Source organism: Acinonyx jubatus, chromosome A1 (assembly GCF_027475565.1).
Source record: "Acinonyx jubatus isolate Ajub_Pintada_27869175 chromosome A1, VMU_Ajub_asm_v1.0, whole genome shotgun sequence".
Classification (NCBI taxonomy): domain Eukaryota; kingdom Metazoa; phylum Chordata; class Mammalia; order Carnivora; family Felidae; genus Acinonyx; species Acinonyx jubatus.
In genome coordinates, this window is record NC_069380.1 from 166164583 (window position 1) to 166191222 (window position 26640).

The 26640-nt window shown below is 34.4% G+C and overlaps 1 protein-coding gene across 3 annotated transcripts in view; it reads right to left on the minus strand.

Annotated features, from left to right (window-relative positions):
- Window positions 1-26640, minus strand: part of FBXL17 (F-box and leucine rich repeat protein 17) — a 493271-nt gene that overhangs the window by 441232 nt on the left and 25399 nt on the right. For 2 of the 3 annotated variants that reach the window (XM_027036580.2, XM_027036579.2), the window contains exon 4: window positions 7962-8093. The exons of the other annotated variant lie outside the window; for it this stretch is intronic. In XM_027036580.2, coding sequence (XP_026892381.1) covers window positions 7962-8093 — 132 coding nt within the window. The remainder of the gene's footprint in view (window positions 1-7961; window positions 8094-26640) is intronic. 3 annotated transcript variants of the gene reach the window in all.

Consider the following 26640-nt stretch of genomic DNA (forward strand, 5'->3'; position numbering starts at 1 on the left):
CACACGAGAAAGATACCAATAGATTAAAAAGACACAGGATAAGCTTAAGCAAAGAATGTATAATGAGTTCATTATATTCTTCAGATTGAAAAATATACCAAATAATCTTTTAACTTTGGTTTTCAAGTTATTTGGATGCCAAATAACTTTTGCTTTTAATTAAAATTGGTCCTTCAAATACCATTGAGAAAATAAAACCAATTTTATTAACAATAAGGATATACAAGTCCATATAATTCTGACAAGAATACAAATCATATTCTAGTTGTTGCTCAAAACTGCATGTTGTTAAAAATCCACCATCCTAGAAAATACCTCTTGAGTACTTAATGACAATGGCTGGATAAATTTGATACACAAAGAATGGCATCATTAATACAGTAACTAGATCAAAGAAATTTACTTATTTGAAAAGTCAGAGGAGGCTGGGTGGCTCATTTGGTTAAGAATCTGACTGTTGGTTTCGGCTAGGGTCATGATCCCGCAGTTCATGAGATCAAATTCCACGTCAGGCTCTGTGCTGACAGTGTGGACCCTGCTTGGGATTCTCTCTCCCTCTCTCTCTCTCTCTCTCTCAAAATAAATAAACATGAAAAAAGATTTTAAAAAGTCAGAAAACTACTGACTCTGAATCTGTAAGCTATTTTTCAAGCTTTTATTTACATACATAAATCTATCTTCTTTTTAAAGTACATTGCCAAAATACTTGAAAAAATACATTTTAAAGTTTATTTATTTATTTTTGAGAGAGAGCATGAGCAGGGGAAGGGCAGAGAGAGACTCCCAAGCAGGCTCATGGGGCTCAAATCCACGAACCGCAAGATAACGACCTGAGCCAAAATCAAGAGTCAGACACTTAACTGAAAGTGAAGTTTCAGTTAACTTCAGTTAACTTAACTGACTGAGCCACCCAGGCACCCCTGGAAAAATACATTTTAAAAGCATGTTCAATTCAGTAGGAACCCATTTGTCACTAAGCCAACACTTACTGAATGTCTATTACGTGCACAATGAGGGGTGATGGATAAAAGAATAAGTAGATACTCCCTGCCCTCAAAAGAGTTCATAATCCATCAGCAAGATAAACCTGCAAAGCATGATTTTAATTACTCCTGAAGAGCAATTTGGCATGATCTAGTAAAAATTGGAAAATCTACATTTCTTAGCTCCCTATAATTACATTTCTAGGTACAGACCCTAGAGAAATTCTTATACATAAGCACAGGAGACTTACATAAGGACTTTATTGCAACAATACCTGTAACAGTAAAACACTGGAAGCAATACAAGAGTCCTTCAGTAAGGAATGGATAAACAGGATATACATATCTATATAGAACACTAAGAGTTACAAATAATGAATTACATATTATCACTAGATCTCAAAAACAACTTAAAAAAGTAAAAATGCCACACTATATAAAATGTATGTTAGCTAACTTGACAATACATTATATTTTAAAAAACTAAAAAATAAGTAAGTTTAAAAGTAAAAATGCAAATTGTTGGCTGATAATTTGTAAGAACAGATATTTAACAATACAATATCAGATATAAACTATATGTGACTACAAACTAAACAATACTATATCATTCATGGTACCAATTATGTCTATTAAAGTTTTTTTTTTTTTTAAAGCATTTTAGGTCATCATAGTAGTTGTCTCTAGGAGACAGTGGGAATGACATGGGGTACAAGACAACAGAGGCTCAAAGTTTATTTATTTTATTAACTCAAAAAAGAAGCAAATTGAACAAAATGTTTAACAACTGTCAATGTCTAGATGATGGGCATATAGATGTTATTACTTTTTATTATTCTATATTTTTCAATTTCTCAAAATAAAAAAATAATACAAGACCTCAAAACCTGATCACATTTCACATTTGCTGAAACCCCATGCTATAGTCCCTATTACCTAGAGACATACAAATTCCTTTAGCATGATGTTCAAAAGTCTCATCCTGATCCCTATCCTCCTTTACAAACCCAAATATCAACACTTCACCCACCACCCTGCCTGTAAAACTAATCTTACTTTCACACCCACCACATATTAAACATTCCACATATTTTCCCAGTGCCTTGTCTTTGTTAGTGCTGTCTCTCACAAATGCAAATACCCCAACAAAAATGTTTACCTGCATCATAATATCACAGCACTATATATCATTCAAGACTCAGTTCAACTGTCACCTACTACTTATAGTACAATTTACAAACTACTTTTGTCATTGGTATTTCCACAGCACTTAGAACTAGACAGGAATCTCCTCCCTTTAGCAATAAAACTTAATTTCTCAACACTTCTCACAGAGCCTGACACACGCTAGTCAAATATTAAATGAACCGAATGAACATCTGAAACAATATTAAGGAACAGAGTAGAAGGTAATCAGTTCATTGACTTATTCAAATTTCTACTAAATCTACTGGACAAAAATAAAATGGTATTTAGCTTCTGAATCCAAATTTCACAAAAAACTAAAATAAAATACTATGCTTTTTGCAAAGTAAAAAAATTTTGCATAAATAGTGCAATTCTATTAAAGTTAACTATGATCATATTCATACAGGATTAAGATGAAAATTAAATGCCATCTTGAAACGCCTTTCTTCTTTGATAAGTTTACTAATTTTCTAGAAAAGATTTCAATATGTCTCCATTGGTACTTCCCCTGAAATCAGTTATCATCCTAGCAAAAAGATCTTCTGCTCATGATAATAAATAATTTCTTTCTTTGATGTCTCAAAGTACCTGTCAGCAAGTGTTTTAAAGGGGGAAAATGTCTTTTAGAAATTACTGTATGGTTAAAAGGCAAATAGATTATTAGCTCCATCTGTGATGTATCCATGAAAGGGCTTGAGGACAAAGGTTTGGGATTCTAACAGATCTGGGTTAGAATCTTAACCCTGACACCTGTTTGTCGTTACTTAACCTCTCTAGGTCTCAATTTCCTCATCTGTAAAATAGAGTAAAAATAAACTACCTCATATGATGGTTTTGAGGACTACTTATGTAAAACTGCACACTGCCTGGCACATTATAAATACAAAAAGAAAAACCTAACTATCAAATATTTTTAAATATCAACAAGTGACACCAAAATCCTGAAATGTAGCATTCAATAATAAGATAAAGCCCAGTATCTTTAGGTCACCTATTTTAGAGTGCCACATTCATGCACCGTGTCTACTGGAAAGTAAGTACCACTCTGGATGTAAGCAAATGCCTCATCCATTAAGAGGGGAAAGGACAATGAAGGCAAGTATCTACTAAGAGACCTGGAAGTTGAAATGAGTATTTTGAAAAGGGAATCCCTCACAAATATAAATTATTTAAGTCTGGGATTACAAGTAAACTTGTTTCACAAGGAGTATTTCAGAAATAAGATATAAGAAATGTAGTGGGGTGTTGGGGGTAAAAGGGGAACCAAATCCCTTAATATATTAACTCTAAGTTGAAAAGCAAAGAGTCAGGAAACGCAAGCCTTAATATAAATGCTGAATTAGCTACTGCTATTTAAATTCTGACGAAAATGTTTACCTCACATACTCCAGTTGATGATAACATGGTTACCAGTGTATTCACTTAGCTGCTGCAACAACCTCAGATCACAGCAAGCAGCAACCAGGAATTAAACTGTGAATAGGTGTGAAATCAGAATATAGTAGATGATACCCTTAATTCAAATTGGTAGATTCCAGAAAGTAAACTCTGGAAGGAAGAGGAAGTAAAGTAAACTTTACAGAAGACTTCCTATTTTGGGGACCATAAAACACATTTGCTACTTTACCTCTTAATCTCATTTAATCTCTTTAATACTCATAAGAACACATCTGAGGTAGCATTATATCCTTTCTGCAAACAAAGAAATAAAAGTACAAAAATTAAGGTAACTAACCCAAGTCACATGACTGAGAAAACTTAGGATCAAGGTATGAACTGAGTTTAGTTCAACTCAAATAGGGCATTTGCCTCAATCACCCCTTGAAATGCTTCCAGGCTACAAGAAGGAGGTCTGAAGAGGTGAATTTAGATCCTACTTCATACATGTAAGCCTCGAAAAAATTATAAAATGAAAAAATAAAACCATTATTAAAAAATTATGGTAGCAGTCAAAGAACTCTATGCCATATAATTATAAAACTAATAAAATAACAATTCACCAGGAGATTGAAAAAAAATAAAAGTTCACAATTAACTCTTAGGACATCAAGTTTTAACCAGGAAACATTTATCACTTCCCTAAAACTTTCTAAAAATCTATTCATAATACATTACTACTTTCTTGGTAATTGAGACACCCTATACTAGATCACAACCCAACTCTATAGAATAGAAGGTGTTAAAAGATAGACCAAATAAACACAACACATATAGATCTAAATAAAATATACTGACCCTAGGACTTCACATAGAAGCTATTTTCTAAATAAATTATAAAATCTTAGTACTTTAAAGCATCAGGTTGGATGACAATTGACAGATAATCCATCTGATCTTGTCACAACTAAGTAAGAAGCTGCCCAAAGAGCTTCTCTGTCCAAAGAGTAAAGAAGAGGAATCTGGAGCAACAAGAGTAAAGAAGCAGAGAGAATACATTTAAAGAGGTGTCTAGATCATCAATAACTGTACATTTAAGTAAGTATGGATTAAAAAATAACTTTGTAGCCAGTATTGCACAGAAGAGATACAAAAGCTATCACTAGAAGAAGGGAGACAGTTGTATACAATATGCTAGAACCTCACTATAGTTGCATTCCTCAAATCTATTCCTAAAATCTATACCACAGTTTTATAGCAAATACAAAACATGTCATATAGGAGGCATGGCATCTGTATCACTCAAAAAGAAGTAAAACAGAAATCTACTCTCTTTTGAGTAAAATTTTACATGGAAGTCCTCAATTCTTTGCCTCACCATAACTCACTGAGTTTTAAAATGTAAAGTCATTGTCCTCACTTTCCACCGGAATAAAACTCGCTCCGATAAACACAGGAATCCTTCCCTAAAGTTTATCTTACTTAAATCAGTCCCACAAATAAGAATGTTCAAATATCTTTCTACTTTGTGTAAAATAGCAAGTTCATCTTTTAACTTCTAAATATAACTAATATTTCAAATTATTTTAAGAAATTTTCACATTAAAATCACCTAAAGAGCAAAAATTGAAAACAAACCATAATACCTGCAGAAACTATGTATAAGCATTCTACCTTTATAGTTATATCAAGGACACAAAAGCGATGTCACTGAAATATACAAAGACAATGCTGCCATCTAAAGGCCAAGATACAATATGAAAAAAATGTATACTCAAATACTGCCAATATATAAAAACAATTTGATATTTTAAAGTCAGCAAAGTTTACACTTTTAAAGAAACTCTATTCTATGACTATTTTTAATTATAAACAAAATTCTAATACTCTTTTGAGAAGATTCAATTTAATAAGAGAATTAGCAAAACAATTTCATTAATGATTGGTATCTGCACAGGTCAAATTCTGTTGGCATCCTTTCAGACACAGCATTCTCCTAAATATCTCTATTAGTTGTTAACTTACAAAATCTGTCTTATTTAGTGATGTTTAGTGATATTTCCTACCTATAATTACATATGGAGTATAAATATTTTTATAAATATATACTGCATAAAAATATAAAAGTATATAAATATAATTTGCCTTTAGCCAGACTGCTATTATTTCTACTCACCCCATTTAAAATATTTCTTGTTAAAAGACTAATAATAACAGTTCTCAGAGTGAAAACACCTGAACTACTTAAAATTATAGCTTTGAAAGGATTCAAATATTTCTCATTGTTCCATAAATTCTAAAACAACAAGGTGTAGCTCCTATGGGAGGATAGATAATAATTCAACTGTCCAGTATGAAGAGCTCAAATGATTCTAAGATTCCTTTTCTAGAACTTTAAATTGAAGGAACTTTATTGAACCGAACTTTAAGATTTAGCAAAATTACTTCAAATTTCCAATGAAATCAAATGTTTACTGAATAACACGACATACAAAATTGATTTCCTTATCATTTAAGTATATCATCTTTTTAATGAACCACAATAATAAGGAAAAACAAATGTGAATGTAAGTATAAACTTCAGAACATATACAATTAGTTCCTCTGGGGAACCACGGACTAAAAATGTTAATGTGTTAAGAAAAATGTTTCTCTGTGTTTACTCAACAAGGAAACAAATATTAATCACCCAACAAATATTCCCAATATGTGAAGAATATAAAAATCTCAAGTTGGGTTTACCATCCTTTCATTTCTCTTGAATGTAAAGTGGAAACCAACAGACAACAAATACAGACAGGATTTCATAAAAATTACTAGTTTTAGTGTCTCTTATGGGTCAGAGTTTGTACTAGACAACGTAAGGACATTATGCCATTTAATCCTCAGAGCTACAACCTGCAAGAAAACAGGGATTAGTAACCCTATCTGCAGAAGAGGTTCAAGGAGCAATTTCCCTAGAATCACAAGTGATTGTACACCAGGTTTAAAAAATTCACCCTCTCTGACCCAGAAAACCTTATTCATTCTATAAGATCATACTGCTTTAAGAGAGATTATTAAACTTGTAATAAATGTAAAGAGAAATGTGGAGGATTTTTACTATATAATTTCACAGGAAAATATAATTCTATGGGGTGATAAAAGCATTTCCTTTTAACTTATAGTGTTTTGATTTTTCTAACTGGAATCTTGTTTTAAAGTACATTATCTCATTTGAAGTGCTGATGGTTCTAGAGACCTTTTAAAACTTACATTAATTTATAAGACACATTTATCAAATATTGTAAACTAATCCCAAGAAGCAACAAAAAGATCCCTTTATTTGGGGAATACAATTAAGAGCAGGTCTCCTTTGAAAATATGCAACATATTCAGTACCACCTTGCCTACATTTTAAAGTACACGATTTCTCAACCTTGAGAAATCTACTAGTACCTCCCTAATGATAACCTGTTCTGTTAACTTTTACTAAGCACCCATCAAATCAAAATTTTAAAGGTTTGGAGTATTATTCAACCACTAAAAAAACTGAAGCTCCGATATATGCTACTACATGAATGAACCTTGAAAACATTATGCTATGTCCAAGAAGCCAAATACAATATACCACATACTGTGTGATTCCATTTGTATAAAATGCCTAGAACAGGCAAATCCACAGAGACATAAAGTAGATTACCAGGTGCCAGGGGCTGGAGGAAGGGGGAAATGGAGAGTCACAACTAATTAGCAGACTTTCTTTGGGGGTAATGAAACTGTTCTAGAATTAGTGATGATGACTACACAACTTTGTGAATATACTAAAAACCATTAAGTCACAATACTTTCAAAGAGTAAATTTTATGGCAGGTGAATTACATCTCAATAAAAGGAAATAAACAGCTGTAAATATATATATTAAGTATGAATGAGTTACACATATCATTAAAATATAAAATCTATATAACTAAAAAGATTATCTGCCTCAGTTTACTGAATCTCATTTTTCACCACACTAAGTGAAAAGCTTTAGTTCACACGTACACATCTTTCTGAACCATAAAAAAAAAAAATCTAACTACCTAGAATTATTCCAATCCCTAGGAAATCAAAAGGAACAACCACCACAGACTTATGTTTAGCAACTAAATTTTATTTTTTCCAATTTACCTGAGTTAATTAATTGCCAGAATTTAGACAAAAACCTATTAGCACATGCTAATGAGGAATTTTTAACACACAAGTACCACATGCAAGTACCTACAGAGTTATAGGATCAATTTATAAAACCACTGTTTTGAGAGGATTCTTGTTTTTAAGTAGTATTTGCCTCTAAACCATCAAAAGAAGCAGATAAAATTTTATAAGTTATAAAGATATCAAAGGTTAGAAACAAAATTTTTAAAAATGAAGATTATAACAAGTACTTACTAATTTGTTTTCCTGCATGTATATTCTTTGTAATTTCAGACAGCCCTTAGCTATGACGATCATGCCTTCATCTGAGATCTTGTAACATTGGCCGAAATGAATATCTTTGAGTTCTCTGCACTTTGAGCCCAGCTGTAAACAAAGAGATTTAGCTGAATGCTCAGAAAATAACAAAGATAACATATTTCTAGTGGAATTTCCATATATTTTTTAAATAGCCATACCAAAGTTAAATTAACTGCTTATAAACTACTTTTAAAATAAAGTAGAATGTAGGCGATCTATAACTTAAGATAGTATTGTGTAAGCCTTTTCATCTGCTAATTACTTCCCTGCTTCAACTACCTCATACTATATGCCCACCTAAGGCGTCCAGATTTCTTAACACCTCAAAATCACATCTGTATTTCTCTTGAGTCAATTATATTGTTACACTGGTGGAGCCCAGTTACAAGGAATAAAACAAAGTTCCAAGAAGCAAGGCAAAGGTCTAATGAGTGAAAGAATATTTAATTCATTAGATCTACTTCTACTCCTGACGACCCCAATGAATCATTTCCCTCCACTGGCTCATTACCCTGGGAAAAAATAAAAAGTCTAAATATGCTGTAGGTAATATTTTAGAGTACTTATTTACACACTATACTGCATAAACTGAAAACAAAAGGACTATTTCCTGATTGAAATTCCAACTGTACCTTAGTTACCAAACAGGTACAATGTTCCCATTAAAACCATCAAGTATCACAGAGAACAAATTATATACATTTCCTTTCAAAAGCCACAGTGTAGATGATCAAACTATAAATGAATGCTGTTTCATGAGTACTACATATGAATGGAGTCATTTTAGAGTTAAAATAAGCAATCTCCTTTAGCAACAACTTATACATCAAAAATTATCTAAAAAATTACATTAAATAATAAAACTCAGTGTCAGCAAAGATTCAAAGTGTCATGATATACCACTGGTAAGAGTGAAAATAAGTACTGAAAAGTTTCCTTGGAGCGGAACCTAGCATAAATGAAAAAAATTTGTGTAACTGAAAAATGTACAACTCAGCTTATAAATATTTGCAAAAAAATTCATGACAGAGGGATAGATAATTAGATAGATTATATGATAAAGTAAGCATACTAAAATGTTAATTATAGGGTGGTGGGTTAAATGGTGATGGGGATTAGGGAGTTAGGGAGTGCACTTGTCATGATGAGCATAGGGTAATGTATGAAACTGTTGAATTACTATATTGTACTCCTGAAACTAATAAAATGCTGTATATTAACTAACTGGAATTAATATAAAACTTTTAAAACATATAAAAAAGATGTTAATTATACAATCCAGATAGTGGGTATATGGGCATTCACTGTAAAATTCTTTCAAATTTTCCATTAATATAAATTTTTTCATAATAAACTGATGGAACAATTAAATAAAAGTTTTTGGTAAATTTTAGCTACAAGCAATTAGCAAATGGGATTTTTTTTAAATAATAAAATAGAGAAAACAACCTAAAGATACAAATAAGTGTTTTCATGAAACTGAATATTGTACAGCCATTAAAACTGAAGTAAACACTTGACAAATAAAAATTAAAATTTTATATGTTTTTAAAATATAATCCAATTGAATTTCTGTAAACAAATTATGCACATTTAAATATACCTATGTGTATATGTGTACAGAAAAGAGAGTGGGGGCACCTGGGTGGCTCAATCAGTTAAGCATCCAACTTTGGATCCTCTGCCTCCCTCTCTCTCTGCCCCTCCCCTGCTCACACACTGTCTCTCTCTCCCAAAAATAAAAACATTTTTTTTAAAATATGTTAAAAAAAAAAAAAAGACTGAAATGTACACCAAGGTTTTAATGGTGCATTTTTTTTCTTTTTTGCCTATCAATCTTCTCACATCTTTTTAAAAATAAATGTTACTTTAGTAATTTAAAAAAACTTTAAATGGGGCGCCTGGGTGGCGCAGTCGGTTAAGCGTCCGATTTCAACCAGGTCACAATCTCGCGGTCCGTGAGTTCGAGCCCCGCGTCGGGCTCTGGGCTGATGGCTCAGAGCCTGGAGCCTGTTTCCGATTCTGTGTCTCCCTCTCTCTCTGCCCCTCCCGCGTTCATGCTCTGTCTCTCTCTGTCCCAAAAAAAATAAATAAACGTTGGAAAAAAAAAAAAAACTTTAAAGTTCTGTTTCAAGTAAAGTAATGACATTATAACAAAGACATGCGAATTCCATTATTTTCCAGGGATACATAGTTAAATTATGTTATTTTCATCTAGACCACACTATAAACAATTACATATTCAACTAGAAATGGAAGTTCCACAAAGACAGAAATTTTCCTGTTAACTATCCCTGGTGCCCAGTGTCTTCTGCTTAACTCAGCTGATACTGAGTAAATATTCGCTGAATGAATGAAAAGGCTGATACATATATGTAAAGAAGCCTCTTTGAAAAATGGATGAATATAGGAAACCATGATTATGGTCTCATATCCAATTAATCCAGGAATTCTAAATTGAGTCCACAGGTAGACTTCAGGGATTCCAGGAAAGCAGATGAGAAAAAAAAGAGTACATTTTCATTTTCATACTATCCTCTAAATGAACTCTAGCCTTTTCTTCACTTATTAATGTAAACAAAAAAATCACAATAGTTTAGCAGTACATGTGATTTTGTAAACAATGGAAATCAAAGACAATTTCTTATAATATCACTGCTGTTGCAGCTATCATGAAATTCCATTTCTGTTCATCAGTATTCATTACATTCACAACCAGATCTTATAATGCATAAAAGAGGCACATATATTTCTAGAACAAATGTATAATGGCACATTACTTACACCTAAGAAAGCTAATCCAAAGCCAACAGCAGGGAAGATGGAAGATCAACTTGATAATCACTACAAAACCCCTCATAGGCTCACATATGTCTGGCATTGAGGGCAAGGATGGCATTAAAAACACCAGAATTCTTTAAAGTGTACTTAAGAAGTGGTTAACCACTCAGATCACCTACCCATGACTGCACAGCCTGATCTTGCCCACTCTCTCACAATAGCAAAAGACTGGAGTAAGTAAAACACAGGGTTTTTGGACTGAGGTACACCATGCATAGCTCAAAGCAAAATCATACTCCAGAAAATGTGGGGATGACATGAAAGTTTCTAAGGTGAAAATGAAGAAATTCAAATAAAGAATTCTGTAAGATGTTCCAGGATTAAAAGATAGGGACTTCTGGACTGAAAAAGCACATTCACATGTCCAGCACAAATGACAAAAACAAACCAATGACAAGGCAAATCACCATAAAATGTCAGAATTAAAGGGTATAAAAAAAAGATTCTACAGACTTCCAGTGACATATTTCATATAAAAGACTGCTACTAAAAAGGCATCAAACTTCTTAATGACAACACTGAAAGAAAGCAATAGAGCAATGCCATCAAATTCTCAAGGACAAGTATTTCAAACCTAGAATCCTATGCTCAGGATTGAGACTATGAATTAAGTACGAGTATAAAAAGGAGACATCTTCAGACACGCAAGTTCTCAAAAGATTTACCTCCTATATATTCTTTATCAGGAAGCTACTAAAATCTGTGCTCTACAAAACAAGAATACACCAAGAGAAAGAAGATATAACATCTAGGTAACAGGATATCTAATACAACCACAAGGTCAGGAAAACCTTAAGGATAATGGTGAAGGTTAAGATACTTTGATGACCACTAACGCAAGAGCACTTGTATACAAGAAGTCCAATGTGGACCCTACAGACTATGCCAGGCAAATCTGCTACATGAAGATATATATTAACTAGGTATCTACATACAGATATACTAATGCAACTGTGGAAAAGCTTTTGACTCCATTCATGATAAGACTATAAAACTCAGTAAATGGGGTGCCTGGGTGGCTCAGTCAGTTGAGTGTCTGACTTCGGCTCAGGCCTTGATCTCAGTTTGTGAGTTTGAGCCCCACATTGGGCTGACAGTTTGGAGCCTGCTTTGGATTCTGTGTCTGCCCCTCCCCCACTCGTGCTCTGTGTGTCTCTCTCTCTCTCTCTGTCTCTCTCTCTCTCTCTCTCAAAAATAAAATAAAAACATTTAAAAAATCATAAAAAGTCAGTAAACTAAATGGGATGAGAAGATTAATTTCAAGAACCACAAAATTCTATAGAGAAAAAAGGCAGGTATGTAATTATAAAATGTAAATACCAAATACTTAATCAAAATTATGGAAGAATTATGTTGGGAGGATGAGTGAATAGGAGACCGGGAAGGATAAGTAAGCTAAATTCTCATCTTCCATAGCAAGGAATCTGCCTAGATGGTCTAAAATGGATAAATCAAGAAAATACAGATTGGCTTAGAAGAGTAATGCTTCCTTCTTCTGGAGAAAGTTCAATTAGTCTAATTCCTTATCTCTCCACTGACTAGTTTGTGTTTAATACACTGGATATGTTCAGCTCATCTCTATCCTTCTTCCCCCTGGAAACAAACTGCCCACAGCAAACAAGCATGCACTTCTATATTTGCAAGGCCACTCTGCTGGTGTGGCTGAGTTGATGATGAGTGGGTCTGCTGGCCAACCTCCAGAGTTAACAAGCCCATTCTGCTCCATTTTAAGCAATATTCTCCAATCTAGCCTTTCTGAGTAATAAAGTTGACTTGATATTTTTCCTCTGTCCCTATTACCTTCTCTTGTTAATTTGTTCAGATCCTAGGAAGTAAAGAGGCCTCAACACTTAGTGCACCAACCAGGACCACTGAAAAAATACAGAGGAGTCTATACAGAAGGAGTGAATGAGGTCTCTGGTAGGAATGTAGACATTAGTTTGTATGAACAGGTTGGTAGAATCTCATGTCAACACACGTAAGTCACACTGCTGCAGCCTGCAAAAGAGTTTGAAGCTGATCACCTGGTATTTTGACTTATCAAGTGTCTTTTGGTTTTATATAAAAACAAGTGACTTTCCATAGAAGTAGAAGCAACATGGGCTTCAAGAGACATCAGCAGCAGGAGAGCCTCAGAAACTTATCAAAAAAGAGTGCCTCAGGGGATAATTACTGTCATTTAGTCTCACTGCAGAAACTGATGTTCTGTTTTAAACATCATCACTGGACATGATAGGCAAGACTGCATTTCCATCAGTACTTATTTGAACTAATCATCATTTTCCCAGCCGTAAGTATCCTAAGGTTCCAGACCATCCAATCACCAGAGAGTCAATCATTTTACCCAATATACTTCCCAGTTATGTTAATGTTGTTCAGATCTCTCAATGCTGCAATCATCTTGTCCATTGTCCATAGGAAAACATTGAGAGGGCATCACCCTATATGAATAGCCCTGTCACGATTCCCTAAATTTCATACAATTAGTCCTCTATCTAATAACTATAGAAGTTGTATATAACTCGTCTAAAAACAGAATTCTGTATTCAGAAAGAGAGTGCTAGAGATATTAAAGCTCTGGCCCTAGCAAAATGGAGAGATCTTGATAAGAACACTGGCTTTCAGATGAGACATGGAAAAGGTGGTACTATGGAGTAAGAACCAAGCCCCAGTATAGGGACTATTCTAGATTATTTAAGTTAAAGACGCTGGACTTTTCACTAATCTACCACATTAAAGCATATGACTGAGTATAAACAAGATCAAAATCATCATCCAGTAATAGTAATGCCTTTAAAAAAAATTAACCTGCAGCTTCTAGTCCAGCAGGTAAGGAATTTAGAAGTCACCACTCCAGGGGCACCTGGGTGGCTTAGTCGGTTGAGCATCCAACTTCATCTCAGGTCACGATCTCATGGTTCCTGAATTTGAGCCCCGCGTTGGGCTCTGTGATGACAGCTTGGAGCCTGGAGCCTTCTTCGGATTCTGTGTCTCCCTCTCTCTCTGCCCCTTCCCTGCTCACACTCTGTCTCAATCTCAAAAATAAAGAATTTTTAAAAATTTTTTAAAGAAGTCACCACTCCATACTAACAAGAAAGGAAAAAGCTTAACTGAAAAATCAATAACTCTTCTTACAGAAATGAGGTTACAAGAAAAACCAGTGTCCCCAAAACTGGAGAGACAAAAAGGTGGACACAGAAAAACAACTTGCCAGAGCAGAAACCCACTAGAAGACACCTCTACCGGAACCAATGCTAGGGTAGGAAACACTAAATTATAATCCATCTCCTCCTATATCAAGTAAATAATCTACCCCCATTATTCTTATCCCAGCAAAAATCAACACCTAAAGGATCTACAAACATCTCAAAATTATCTCCATATTACTTCCCACCTTACCAAAGAACACTGTGAAATGATAACTACTCATCACCAGGTAAGAATACCTATCTGGTTGATGTTGACTAGATGAATATCAATACTTACCTTGGCTGGATACTGGAAAACTGCTGCCTGAAGGCCTTCCTAGGTAATGGAGATTATTAACCTCGTGGAATTTTACCTCCAACCACACCTCTCCATTTTCACTCAACCTGCCCTTTATTTCTACTTGAATCTGGCACCCATGTCAGGTGCAATCCTAACTCTCACTCTTCACTCAAGTAAATGGTCTTAGTAACCTAAGATATAGAACCCAAGTTTATCATTTAAGAGGTTTTGGATTTGGGGGCGCCTGGGTGGCTCAGTCGGTTAAAGCGTCCAACTCTTGGTTTTCCCTCAGGTCGTGATCTCACAGTTTGTGAGTTCAAGCCCCACATCAGGCTCCAAGCCAATAGCTCTGAGCCTGCTTAGGATTCTCTCTCCCTCTCTCTCAGTCCTTCACCCACTTGCATGTGTGTATGTGTCTGTCTCTCTCTTTCAAAATAAAGAAAGAAAAATTTTTTAAAAGAGAAGTTCTGAATTTTTATCGACATCAGTTCAATATCTGGCTACCCATGAAAGGTAAAAATCAGATAAATAGTAATAGAAGACCCCTCTCTAACTCAGGAAGAACAATAACATATAAAAGGCACTCAGCAGTCAACCCTGAGGGAAAGTGTTTAATGAAAGGCATGCTGCTGGTCACTCCATCACCTAAAAAGAAGCTACTCCATCCACCCATTAAGCCATGGTTCATTTTCACATGTGACAGTAATCAGGAGTACAAATGGACTGAAGTAAACAAATATAACAGAAAATAGATTGCCCTTGATTAATTCTCTTCTTCTTTATAATAATTATTCAAGATTATTCACAAATTTGCTCTAAAACATCCGAAGGTATTTTTCAAATTTTTCTATAAAATGTTGGGAGGTGATTTTCCTAGCATCTCAAATTTTAATTAAAATATTGCATACTACCCTTGAGCATTTATAAAAGAGAATTTGTTTTAAGAAGCCATCTGTTATTACCAGGTTATTTTTATAATTAAAAAAAAAAACACCTTAGGAAGAATATACTTCAACGGACAATGAATTTAGACAACTGAAACCACAAAACTGGTGTGGGATAAAAACAAGATTAGGTCTTCCAATGTCACATGAAAGTTGCTCAAAATCAGTATTAAGAAAATATTTTTAAAATATGCTGCCTTCACTAGAAAAAGAAAGTTATTCCTTCTACTTTCCATTCCCAATGTGTCCCTGCTGTAATTATTATCCACATGCAAATGAGAACAGTGAATAAAACCCAATCCATATCAAAAATGCTATTTCAACACCAAAACACACCAAAAAAACCTTTGTCACAACTAATGTTTCAACTAAGAAAATACTGTGATTAAAACTTTTCAACTTCATTTTTAAAACATAGAAAGCTATTAAGTGTCCATCAACAGATGAAAAGAAAAAATGTAGTTTATACATACAACGGAAAATTATTCACCCATGAAAAGGAATGAAACTCTATTATATGCTACAACATACATGAACCTTGAAAACATAAGCCAGACACAAAATATTTACTGTTGCATGATTCCACTTATAGGAGACAGCTATAATAGGCCTAGAATTCATAGACTCAAAACAGAGCTTACTAGGGCATGAGGGAAAAAGGAGGAATGTTTAACTGGTATGGAGTTACTCGTTGGAATGATGAAAAAGTTCCAGAAATAGATATTGGTGATAATCACACAATATTCTATTCTTAATGCCACTGATTTATATGCTTCAAAATGATTAAAATGGTAAATGTTATGTATATTTTATCACAATGAAAAAAAGGAACACATTGAAATAGCAAATGTCAACAAAACTTGAGAGAAAAAACTGCCCAGAGGCAGGGATGCTTGTTCCCAAATCTGTTTTTTCTAATTGTAAGTTTGATAACACAATTGCATTAAGAAAAATAAACTGACTTCAACGAGAAGGAAAAAAGAAAGCTGTAGCTATAAAAACTAGGTTGAATGTTTGCATTCAATGAAAGGAAGCCATAAAAAGCTGCTGTCATATTAGTTTTGGGTAAGACAACCATATGGTCCAACCTAGGATGGTTTGCCTTATGATCTCTTTACTTTAAGATGGTGCCAAAGCAATACACATTCAGCAGAAACTATTCTTCAAATTTTGAACTTTGATCCTTTTCTAGGTTGGCAGTATGTAGTAAGATACACTCTCATGATGCTGGGCATGAGCGGGGAACTGCAATTCCCAGCCAGCCATGTAATCATGACAGTAAACAACCTGTACACTTAAAATCATTCTGTACCCATACATTCTATTTTTCACTTTCATACAGTATTCAATAAATTACATGAGATATCTGACACTTTATTATAAAATAAATTTTGTGTTACATGATTTTGCCCAAATGTAAGCTAGTGTAAGGGTTCTGAGCAAGTTTAAGGTCAGCTAGGCTGTGATGTCAGGTAAATTATGTATACTAAATGCATTTTTGACAGGGTATTTTCAATTTACAACAGGTTCATTGAATGCAATCCCATGGTAAGAAGAGCTGTACTGGAAAGATCATATTCTAAATTAAGATGCACTCATATTCCTCTGTTAGTAGTTTTAAGTTCCTGTATCACTTAAATGAAAAAACAACTGAAAATCATGAAGGTGACACCATTGTAATAGTTGAACCAAAGGAAGTCAAAACTCTAGTCATTTCTAACTCAAGAAAAAGGCTTTAACCCTATATCAAAAGACTCATGAATGAATTACATTTATATTGCTTTTTAATTAAAATGTTTATGACACACACTGATTTTTGTGATTCCTTAATTTCATTGATTTTCAGCTAACTGACCAACTTCCATTCTCAGGCCCATCATCAGGCTTATAATGAATTATAATAATGCCTACCTATACCTCACAGAGTTGCTGAGAAGATTAAAAATGACACTGCACATAGAAATGTTAATTAGCATACTGCAAGGCATATAAAAGTGCTTAATAAATGTTGTATATCATTATTAATCATTATTAATGGGTAAAGAAGGAAGCTATTAGAAAACTATTCATTAGGATCCATGGGAAAGGAATGTTTTAGAAATGCTATACAGATGAATTTCCTGAAAAAAAAAGCCTCTTGACATTTATATAAAAGCTGTACATTTCTAGTTATCACATGATTCAGAGATCAAAAAATTGAAAGAGAATATTAGCTCCATACCTTCCTAGCCATGTGAACCTGGGCAAATAACTTACAAGAGATTCCATTTTTCATCTTGAAATACCACCTCAGTTTTGTTGTGAAGATTAAATTGTGTAACATATATAAAAAGAACCCAATATATATTTACTTCCTTTTGCCAATTGTGATGCTAATGTAGAAAGAATACCTAAAATATCCTTTAACTAAACACAACACATTTTGCCAAAAAAGGTTTTTCAAGATCTCTAGTTTTTCAGTCTTACTATTAAACATCAATCACCATTATGAGGGTAAAATGTGTGCCATGTCATCTGTAAAGTGGAGGGAATGAACTGAGTAGATTTAGTATGAATTCTAGACACCCCTGGATATGAGTCAGTCCTATCATTTACTACTTCAACCTCAGATAAATAACTGACAATCCCTCTATAACTGCTTCCTCATCTCAGAATAGATGTGAATCAAAAGAGAAATTTAATATGAACATGTAGTTAGAATATATAAACAGTGCCTGACACATAGTACATGCTCAATATACACCTGTTCATTCCCTAACTGACTGAACATCATTGGAACATGTAAAGATAGATTAGGGGAGACTGACATTTTCCTTTATCTTACAGAAATTTTGAATCTAAAAACAATTAGATATTTTATTTTTTTCCTTTACTGTGATAAAATGTATAGAACATAAAAATTGCCATTTTAGTCATATTTAGATGTACAATTTAGTGACATTAATTACATTCACAGTGTTATGCAACCATCACCATGCCTCCTTCCAAAACTTTATCACTCCAAACACTCTACCTATTGATTTTTTTTTTTAATGTTTATTTTTGAGAGAGAGAGACAGAGCACAAGCAGGGGAAGGGCAGAGACAGAACGGGAGAAACAGAATCTGAAACAGGCTCCAGGCTCTGAGCTGTCAGGACAGAGTCTGACACGGGCCTCGAACTCGGGAACAGTGAGATCATGACCTGATGAGATCATGACCTGAGCCGAAGTCAGATGCTTAACTGACTGAGCTACCCAGGCACCCCAATGCTCTACACATTTAGCAACAAGTCCCCATTCCTGACTTCCCCTAGCCCCTGAAAACTCCTGTTTACATTACATCTCTGTGAATTTTTCTATTCTGGGTATTTTATATAAGTATAATCATACTATATTTGTTCTTTGTATCTAGCCTACTTAACTTTGCATATGTTTTCAAGGTTCATTCATGCACTAAGTAACATGTATCAGCATCTCATGCTATTACATGGCTAAATAATATTCCATAATGCATATATATTTTCTGTTTACTCATTCATCTCTTAATAGACATTGGGTTGTTTCCACACCTTGACTATTATGAATAATGCTACAAAAACTAATAAACAAGTATCTACTTAAGTCATCTTTTTCAATTATTTGGAGTATATTTTGAGGGCAGAATTGCTGAGTCATATGTTAACCCCGTATTCAATCTTTTGAAGAACCACCAAACTGTTTTCCACACGAGGCACACCATTTTATATTCCTAACCAGCAATGTACAAAGTTCCAGTTTCTCCAAATACACAAAGCCACACTGCGTTATTTCGTTTTGTGGGTTTGGGCTTATTTACATGAGAATGGGTATAAACTGGTATCTCATTGTGGTTTTGATTTGCAATTCTCTAGCAGCTAATGATGTTAAGCTTCTTTTCATGTGCTTCTTGGCCATTTGTATCTCCTCTTTGGTAAGGTCTATTCAAGCATTTTGCCTGTCAACTGAGTTTTGGGGAGGGCTTCTGTTGATGTTGAGCTGTAATAGTCCTCTATATAGTCTACATATTAAACCCTTTTCAGATACACAATTTGCAAAGATTTTCTCATATTTTGTGGGTTGCCTGTTCACTCTCTTGATAATGTCCATAGAAACACAAAAGTTTTTAATTTTAATCAAGTCCAGTTTATCTGTTTTTTACATTTGTTGCCTGCCTTTTTGGTGTCGTATTTAAGAAATCATTACCAACTCCAAAGTCCTAAAGATATACACCTATCCCTTCTCCAGAGTGTTATAGTTTTGGCTCTTAAATTCAGGTCTCTGACCCATTTAGTTTCTGTATATGGTATAAATAATCAAATTTCTTTCTTTTGTATGTGGACATCCAATTTTACCAGCACTTTTCTTTGGAAAAGTGTTCTTTCCCCCACTGAATGGTCTTGGCATTATGGTAAAAAATCAATTGACTAAAGATGTGAGGGTTTACTGGACTCATAATTCTACTCCATTTTTCTATACATCTGTTCTTCCACTAAGTATCACACTGTTTCGATGACTATACCTTCATAAGAAGTTTTAAAATTGAGAAGTAGGACTCCTCCAACTTTGTTCTTCCTATTCAAAAATGTTGTGGCTGTTCTGGGTCCTTTAAAATTCCTTATGAATTGTATAATGAGTTTTTTTAATTTCTGCAAAACCACCAGTGGAATTTTAATGGGGATTACATTAAATCTGTAGATCATTTTGGGTAGTATTATCCTCTTAAAAATACTGTCTTCCAATTCAGGAGCTCAAGATGTCTTTCCATTTATTAGGTGTTTTTTAGTTTCTTTCTAACCTGTTTTGTGGTTTTCAGTGTGTAAGTCTTGCATGTGCTTCGCTAAATTTGCTCCTTAATATTTTATTTGTGAAGCTATGGTAAACGCAATTATTTTCTTAATTTCTTCCTTGGATTTTTCACTGCTAGTTTGCAGAAATGCAACTAATTTTTGCACACTGATTTTGTATCCTAGAACTTCACTGAATACTTTTATTAGCTCAGTTTTGGGAAGAGTTTTTTTAGGGTCTACTCTATATACAGTCAGAGCTCATTTTATTGTACTTCATCTTACTGTACTTCACAGTTATTTTTTAACAAATTTACAACCCTGTATTGAGCAAGTCTATCAGCACCATTTTTTCAACAGCATTTTCTCATCTTATGTCTCTGTGTCACATTTGGGTAAAATTCACCATATTTCAAACATATTCATTATTATTATACTTGGTATGGTGATCTGTGATCATTGAACTCCAATGTAACCATACCCATATAAAACAGCAGACTTAATTGATAAATGGTACATGTGTTCTGACTGCTCCACCAACTAGTTGTTTTCCATTTCCCCCACTCTCCTTGTGATTCTTGGTCTCAGGACCATGAGTTCAGCCCCACACTGGGCAAAAATCTTGTTTAAAAAAAAAAAAAAATTAAAAAAAATCTTCCAGAAAGGATTCACCATTCTAGACATCATTAAGAACATTCCTGATTCATGGGAAAAAGTCAAAATATTTACATTAATGGGAGTTTGGAGGAAGTTGATTCCAACCCTCATGGATGACTCTGAGGGTTCAAGACTTAAGTGGAGGAAGTAACTGCAGATGTGGTAGAAATAGCAAGAGAACTCGAATCAGAAGTGGAGCCTGAAGATGTGACTGAATTGCTGCAATCTGATGATAAAACATTAACAGATGAAGAGTTGCTTCTTATGGATGAAGAAAGTGGTTTCTTAAGAGAACTGCCAGAGCCACCCCAACTTTAAGCAACCACCACTCTGATCGGTCAGCAGCCAGCAACACCAAGGCAATCAGCAAAAAGATTATGACTCCCTGAAAGCTCAGATGATGGCTAGCACTTTTTAGCAATAAAGTATTTTTTAATTAAGAAATGTACATTATTGTTTTAGACATAGTGCTATTGCACACTTAATAAATTACAATTAGCATAAGCATAACTTTTATATCCATTGGGAACTCAAATTCATTTGACTTGCTTTATTGTAATTTGCTTTACTGCGGTGGTCTAGAACCGAACCTGCAGTATCTCTGAGGTGTGCCTATATAAAACCATGCAAACTGAGATAGTTTTACTTCTTCTTTTCCAATTTTGAAGGCTTTTATTTCTTTTTCTTGACTAATTACTCTGGCTGGAATTTCCAGTACAATGTTGAAGAGAAAAAGCAAAAGTGGGCATCGTGGTTTCATTCCTGAACTTAAGGGAAAATTTTTCAGTCATTCACCATTGAGTATGATATTAACAATAGTTTTGATATATATGGCCTTTATTACGTTGAGGAAGTGTCCTTCCATTCCTAGTTTATTGCATGATTTTAACATGGAAAGATACTAGAATCACCAAATGCATTTTCTACACCAAGTAAGATGATTATGTGAGTTCTTCCGCCATTCTAGTTATGTGATATAGTACACTGATTGATTTTCATCAGTGGCTTGATTGAGCCACCTTTGCAATCAAGGAATAAATCACACTTGGTCATAATACATAATCCTTTTAATATGTTTCTGGCTTCTGCTTGCTATTTTTTTGACATTTTTTTGCATTTATACTTATCAAGGATCCTGTTCTGTAATTGTCTTCTCTGGAAGTGTCTTTGGCTTCAAAATCAGGCTAATGCTGGTCTCATAGGAGTTAGGAAGTACTGCTTGCTGCTTCTTAAATATTTTGGAAAAGTTTAAGAAGGGACGGTATTAATTCTTTATATGTTTGAGGAAATTCATGAGGGAAGCCATCTGGTTTCTGTCTTTTCTTTTTGGAGAGGATTTTTATTACTGGTTCAATCTCCTTACTTGTTGTAGAAGATTTTCTACTTCTTCTTCAATCAGTTTTTGCCATTTGTGTATTTCTAGGAATTTGCCCATTTCATCTAGGCCACCCAGTTGGTTGGTGTATTGTTGCTCTTAATTTTCTTGTAGAACTGTTATTATTTCTATAAAGTTGGTGGGAATGCTCACGATTAAATTTCTGATTTAGTGAGTTGAGTCTTCTTTGTTTTCTTACTCAAAGATTTGTCATTTTTGTTAGTATTTTCAGAAAAACTAGTTTTCTGTTTTCTGCTTCATTTATCTCAGATCATTATTTCCTCCCTTCTGCTAACTTCTTTTTCAAGCTCCTTCAGGTGTACATTTAGGTTACTAATTTCAGATTTTTCTTTCTTTGTAATGTAAGCTTTCACAGCCATGAAATTCCCTCTGAGCACTACTTTTGTTGCATCCCATAACTTTTTGTGTATTGTGTCTTAATTTTCATTCATTTCAAGGTATTTTCCAATTTCCCTTATCATTTCCTCTATAACCCAATGGCTGTACAAAAGTGTGTTGCTTAACTTCCACATATTCATACATTTTCGAATTTTCCTTTTGTTACTGATTTCTAGATTTGTTTCACTGTGATCACAGAAGAAACTTGCATGATTTCGATCTTTTCAACTTACTAAGACTTGTTTGTAGTCTAATCTTGAAAATGTTTCATGTGTACTTGAAAAGCATATATATTCTATTGTAGAGTGTATTATATATGTCTGTTAGGTATAATTGGTTTATAGCACTGTTCAGGTCCTCCATTTCTTCGTTGATCTTCGGTCTGGCTGTTGTAGCCATCACTGAAGTGCAGTATTAAAGTTTCTAATTATTAATGGAGAATTACCTATCTCTCCCTTCAAACCTTTCCACTTTTGTTTCCTATATTTAGGAGCTCTGTTATTAAGTATATATATGCTTATAAATGTTCTATCTTCCTGAGAAATTGAAACTCATCAATATATAATGAGCTTCAGTGTCTACTATAAACTTGTTTGACTTAAAATTGATTTTTTTCTGATGATAATATAGCTACTCCAACCATCTTTGGCTATTAGCATTTGAACAGAATATCTTTTTTTTTTTTACTTAAATTCAAGTTAGTTAACATATAGTGTAGTATTGATATCAGTAGAATTTAGGGATTCATCACTTACATGTAACACTGAGTGCTCATCCCAACAAGTGTCCTCCTTAATGCCCATCACCCATTCAGCCTATACCTCCACCCACCTCTACTCCAGCAACCCTCAGCCTTTCCTCTATAAAGTCTCTTATAATCTGCCTCCCTCTCTGTTTCTATCTTATTTTTCCTTCTTTCCCCTATGCTCATCTGTTTTGTTTCTTAAACTGTACATCTGAGCAAAATCACGTGGTATTTGCCTTTCTCTGACTTATTTCACTTAGCATAATACTCTCTAGTTCCATCCACATTGTTGCAAATGACAAGATTTCATTCGTTTTGAATGAAACGATGGCTGAGTAATATTCCATCATACATGTGTGTCACACATGTATCCATCAGTTGATGGACATTTAGGTTCTTTCCATAATTTGGCTATTGTTGACAGTGCTGCTATAAACATGGGTGCATATGCCCCTCTGAACCAGTATTTTTGTATTCTTTGGATAAATACTTAGTAGTGCAATTGTTGGGTCATGGAGTAATTCTAGTTTTAACTTTCTGAGAAACCCCCACCCCATGAGCTTTCCAGAGAATACATACAAATGGCTAACAGACACATGAAAAAATGCTCAACAGCACTCATCATCAGAAAAATACAAATAAAAACCAAAATAAGATACCGCCTTCCACCTGTCAGAATGGTTCAAATTAACAACACAGGCAACAACAAATGTGAGCAAAGATGCAGCGAAAGGATAACCCTCTCACTCTGTTGGTGGGAATGAATGGAGTATCTTTTTTCCATCCTTTACTTTCAACTTCATTCTGTCTCTACCAAAAAATGAGTCTCTTATAGACATGATAGGTACAGTTATCTTCTTATCCATTCTGCCAATCTTTGTCTTTTACAGTATAATCTAACTTTTTTTTAAGTAGACTCCACACCCAATGTGGGGCTTGAACTCATGACTATGAGATCAAGAGTTGCATGCTTAGGGGCACCAGGGTGGCTCAGTTGGTTAAGCAGCTGACTTCGGCTCAGGCCACGATCTCACAGTTCATGAGTTCAAGCCCTGCATTGGACTTGCTGCTTTCAGCACATAGCCTGCTTCAGATCCTCTGTTGCTCTCTGTCCCTTCCCTGCTCTCACTCTCTATCTCTCAAAAATAAATGAACATTTATTTGGGTTGCATGGGTGGCTTAGTCAGTTAGGCGTCTAACTCTTGGTTTCAGCTCAGGTCGTGATCTCACAGTTCATGAGCTTAAGCCCCACATTAGGCTTTGAGCTGGTGATGTGGAGTCTACTTGGGATTCTCTCTCTTGCTCCCTCTCTCTGTCCCTCCCCTGCTTGCACTGTGTCTGTGTCTCTCAGAATAAATAAACTTAAAAAAAAAATGAACGTTAAAAAAAAAAAAATCGAAGAACTGCTTGCTTAGAGCAGCTGGCTGGCTCAGTCGGAAGAGCATATGACTCTTGATCTTGAGGTTATGAATTCAAGCCCCACATTTAGTGTAGAGATTACTTAACATCTTAAAAAAAAAAAAAAGTCACATGCCCTACTGACTGAGCCTGCCAGGTGCTCCAATTAATCTATTTAACTTAAAGTAACTACTGATAGGGGCGCCTGGATGGCTCGGTGGGTGAAGTGTCTGACTCTTGGTTTCAGATTAGTTCATGATCTCACAGTTTGTGTGTTCAAGCCCATCAGGTTCTGAGCTGGTGGTGGGACTCTTTCTCTCCCCACTGCTCTCTGTCCCTCCCATGCTCTCTCTCAAAATAAAATAAACTTTAAAAATTAAAAAAATAAATAAATAAAGTAACTACTGGCAAGGAAGGATTTACTTCTGCCATTTAGAAACTATTTGCTTACTGTAGGTCTTAAATGTTTTTTGTTCCTCAATTCCTCCATTACCACATTTTTTGTATTTAATAGATTTTATGCAGTATACCATTTGATTCTCTTCCCATTACTTTCCTACACATATTCAGTTATTTTCTTAATGGTTACCATGGAGACTACAATTAACATCATAAACTTATAATAGCATAATCTGAACAATACCAACATAGTGTCAACAGTATACATGATGGTGCTATGTCTCTACTCCTTCTACTTACAGCATTATCATAGATTACACCTTTACACATTACGTGCCCATGAACATAGATTTATAATCTTCATTCTATACATTTGCTTTTCTTCAATCACATAGAAAAAAATGAGGAATTACAAACCAAAAGTCAAGTAAAACTATCTTTTATATTTACCTATATAGCTATCATGCTCTTTTTAGCATTTTGTGTAAAGCAGATTTACTAACGATGAATTCCTTTTTTTTTTTGAAGATTTTTTTTTAAGTAATATCTAATACCCAATTCAGGGCCCAAATCTACAGCCCCAAGATTAAGAGTCACATACTCCACTGACTGAGCCAACCAGGTGCCCCTTCCCTCACTTTTTGTTTACCTGAGAATATCTTAATGTTGACTTCATACTTAAAGAATAGTTTTGTCAAATATCAAATTGTTTGATATTTTCTCTCTCAGAACTTACATCAGCACACTGCTTTCTGGTTCCAAGGTTTTGCATGAAAAATCAATTGTTAATCTTATTAAAGATCCCTTGTATGCTAAGAGACACTACTCTTGTTGCTGCTTTCAAGATTCTCTATTTGTCTGTGGCTTTTGACAATCATACTATCATGTGTCTCATTGTAGGCTTCTTTGAAATTAATCTGCCTGGAGTTCACTGAGTTTCTTGGATATACAGATTCATGTCTTTCACATCAAATTTGGTACATTTTAGTAATTATTTCTCCAAATATTCTTTCTCTTTCTCTCTCCCTTCTCCTTTTGGGACAATCATAATGCAAATGTTGTTCTCCTTAGTGATATCCCACAGGCCCTTCAGACTCTATTCACTTTTCCTCATTCTTTTTTTCTTTTTCTTCTCAGACACAGTAATTCACTTTGTTTCATCTCCAGGTTCACTCATTCTTTCCTGCCTACCCCTATCTGATGCTGCATCCCTCTAGAAAATATTTTAGTATCAGTTATTGTACTTTTTAGCTCCAGAATTACAATTTAGTTCCTTTTGATAATTTCTAGATCTTTATTACTATCTCAATTTTTCGATACATCATTTTCTAGAATTCTTTTAGTTTCTAAAACTTTTAGTTGTTTGTCCATACTTTCCACTAGCTCTTTGAGCATGTTTCCAAAAATTGATTTAAAATATTTGCCTATGGGGCACCTGGGTGGCTCAGTTGGTTAAGCTTCTGATTCCAGCTCAGGTCATGATCTCTCATGGTTGTGAGATCCATTTGTGAGATCCTTTGCCAGGCTCTGGGCTGAGAATGGAGCCTGCTTAAGATTCTCTCTCTCCTTCTGCCCTTTTCCCCC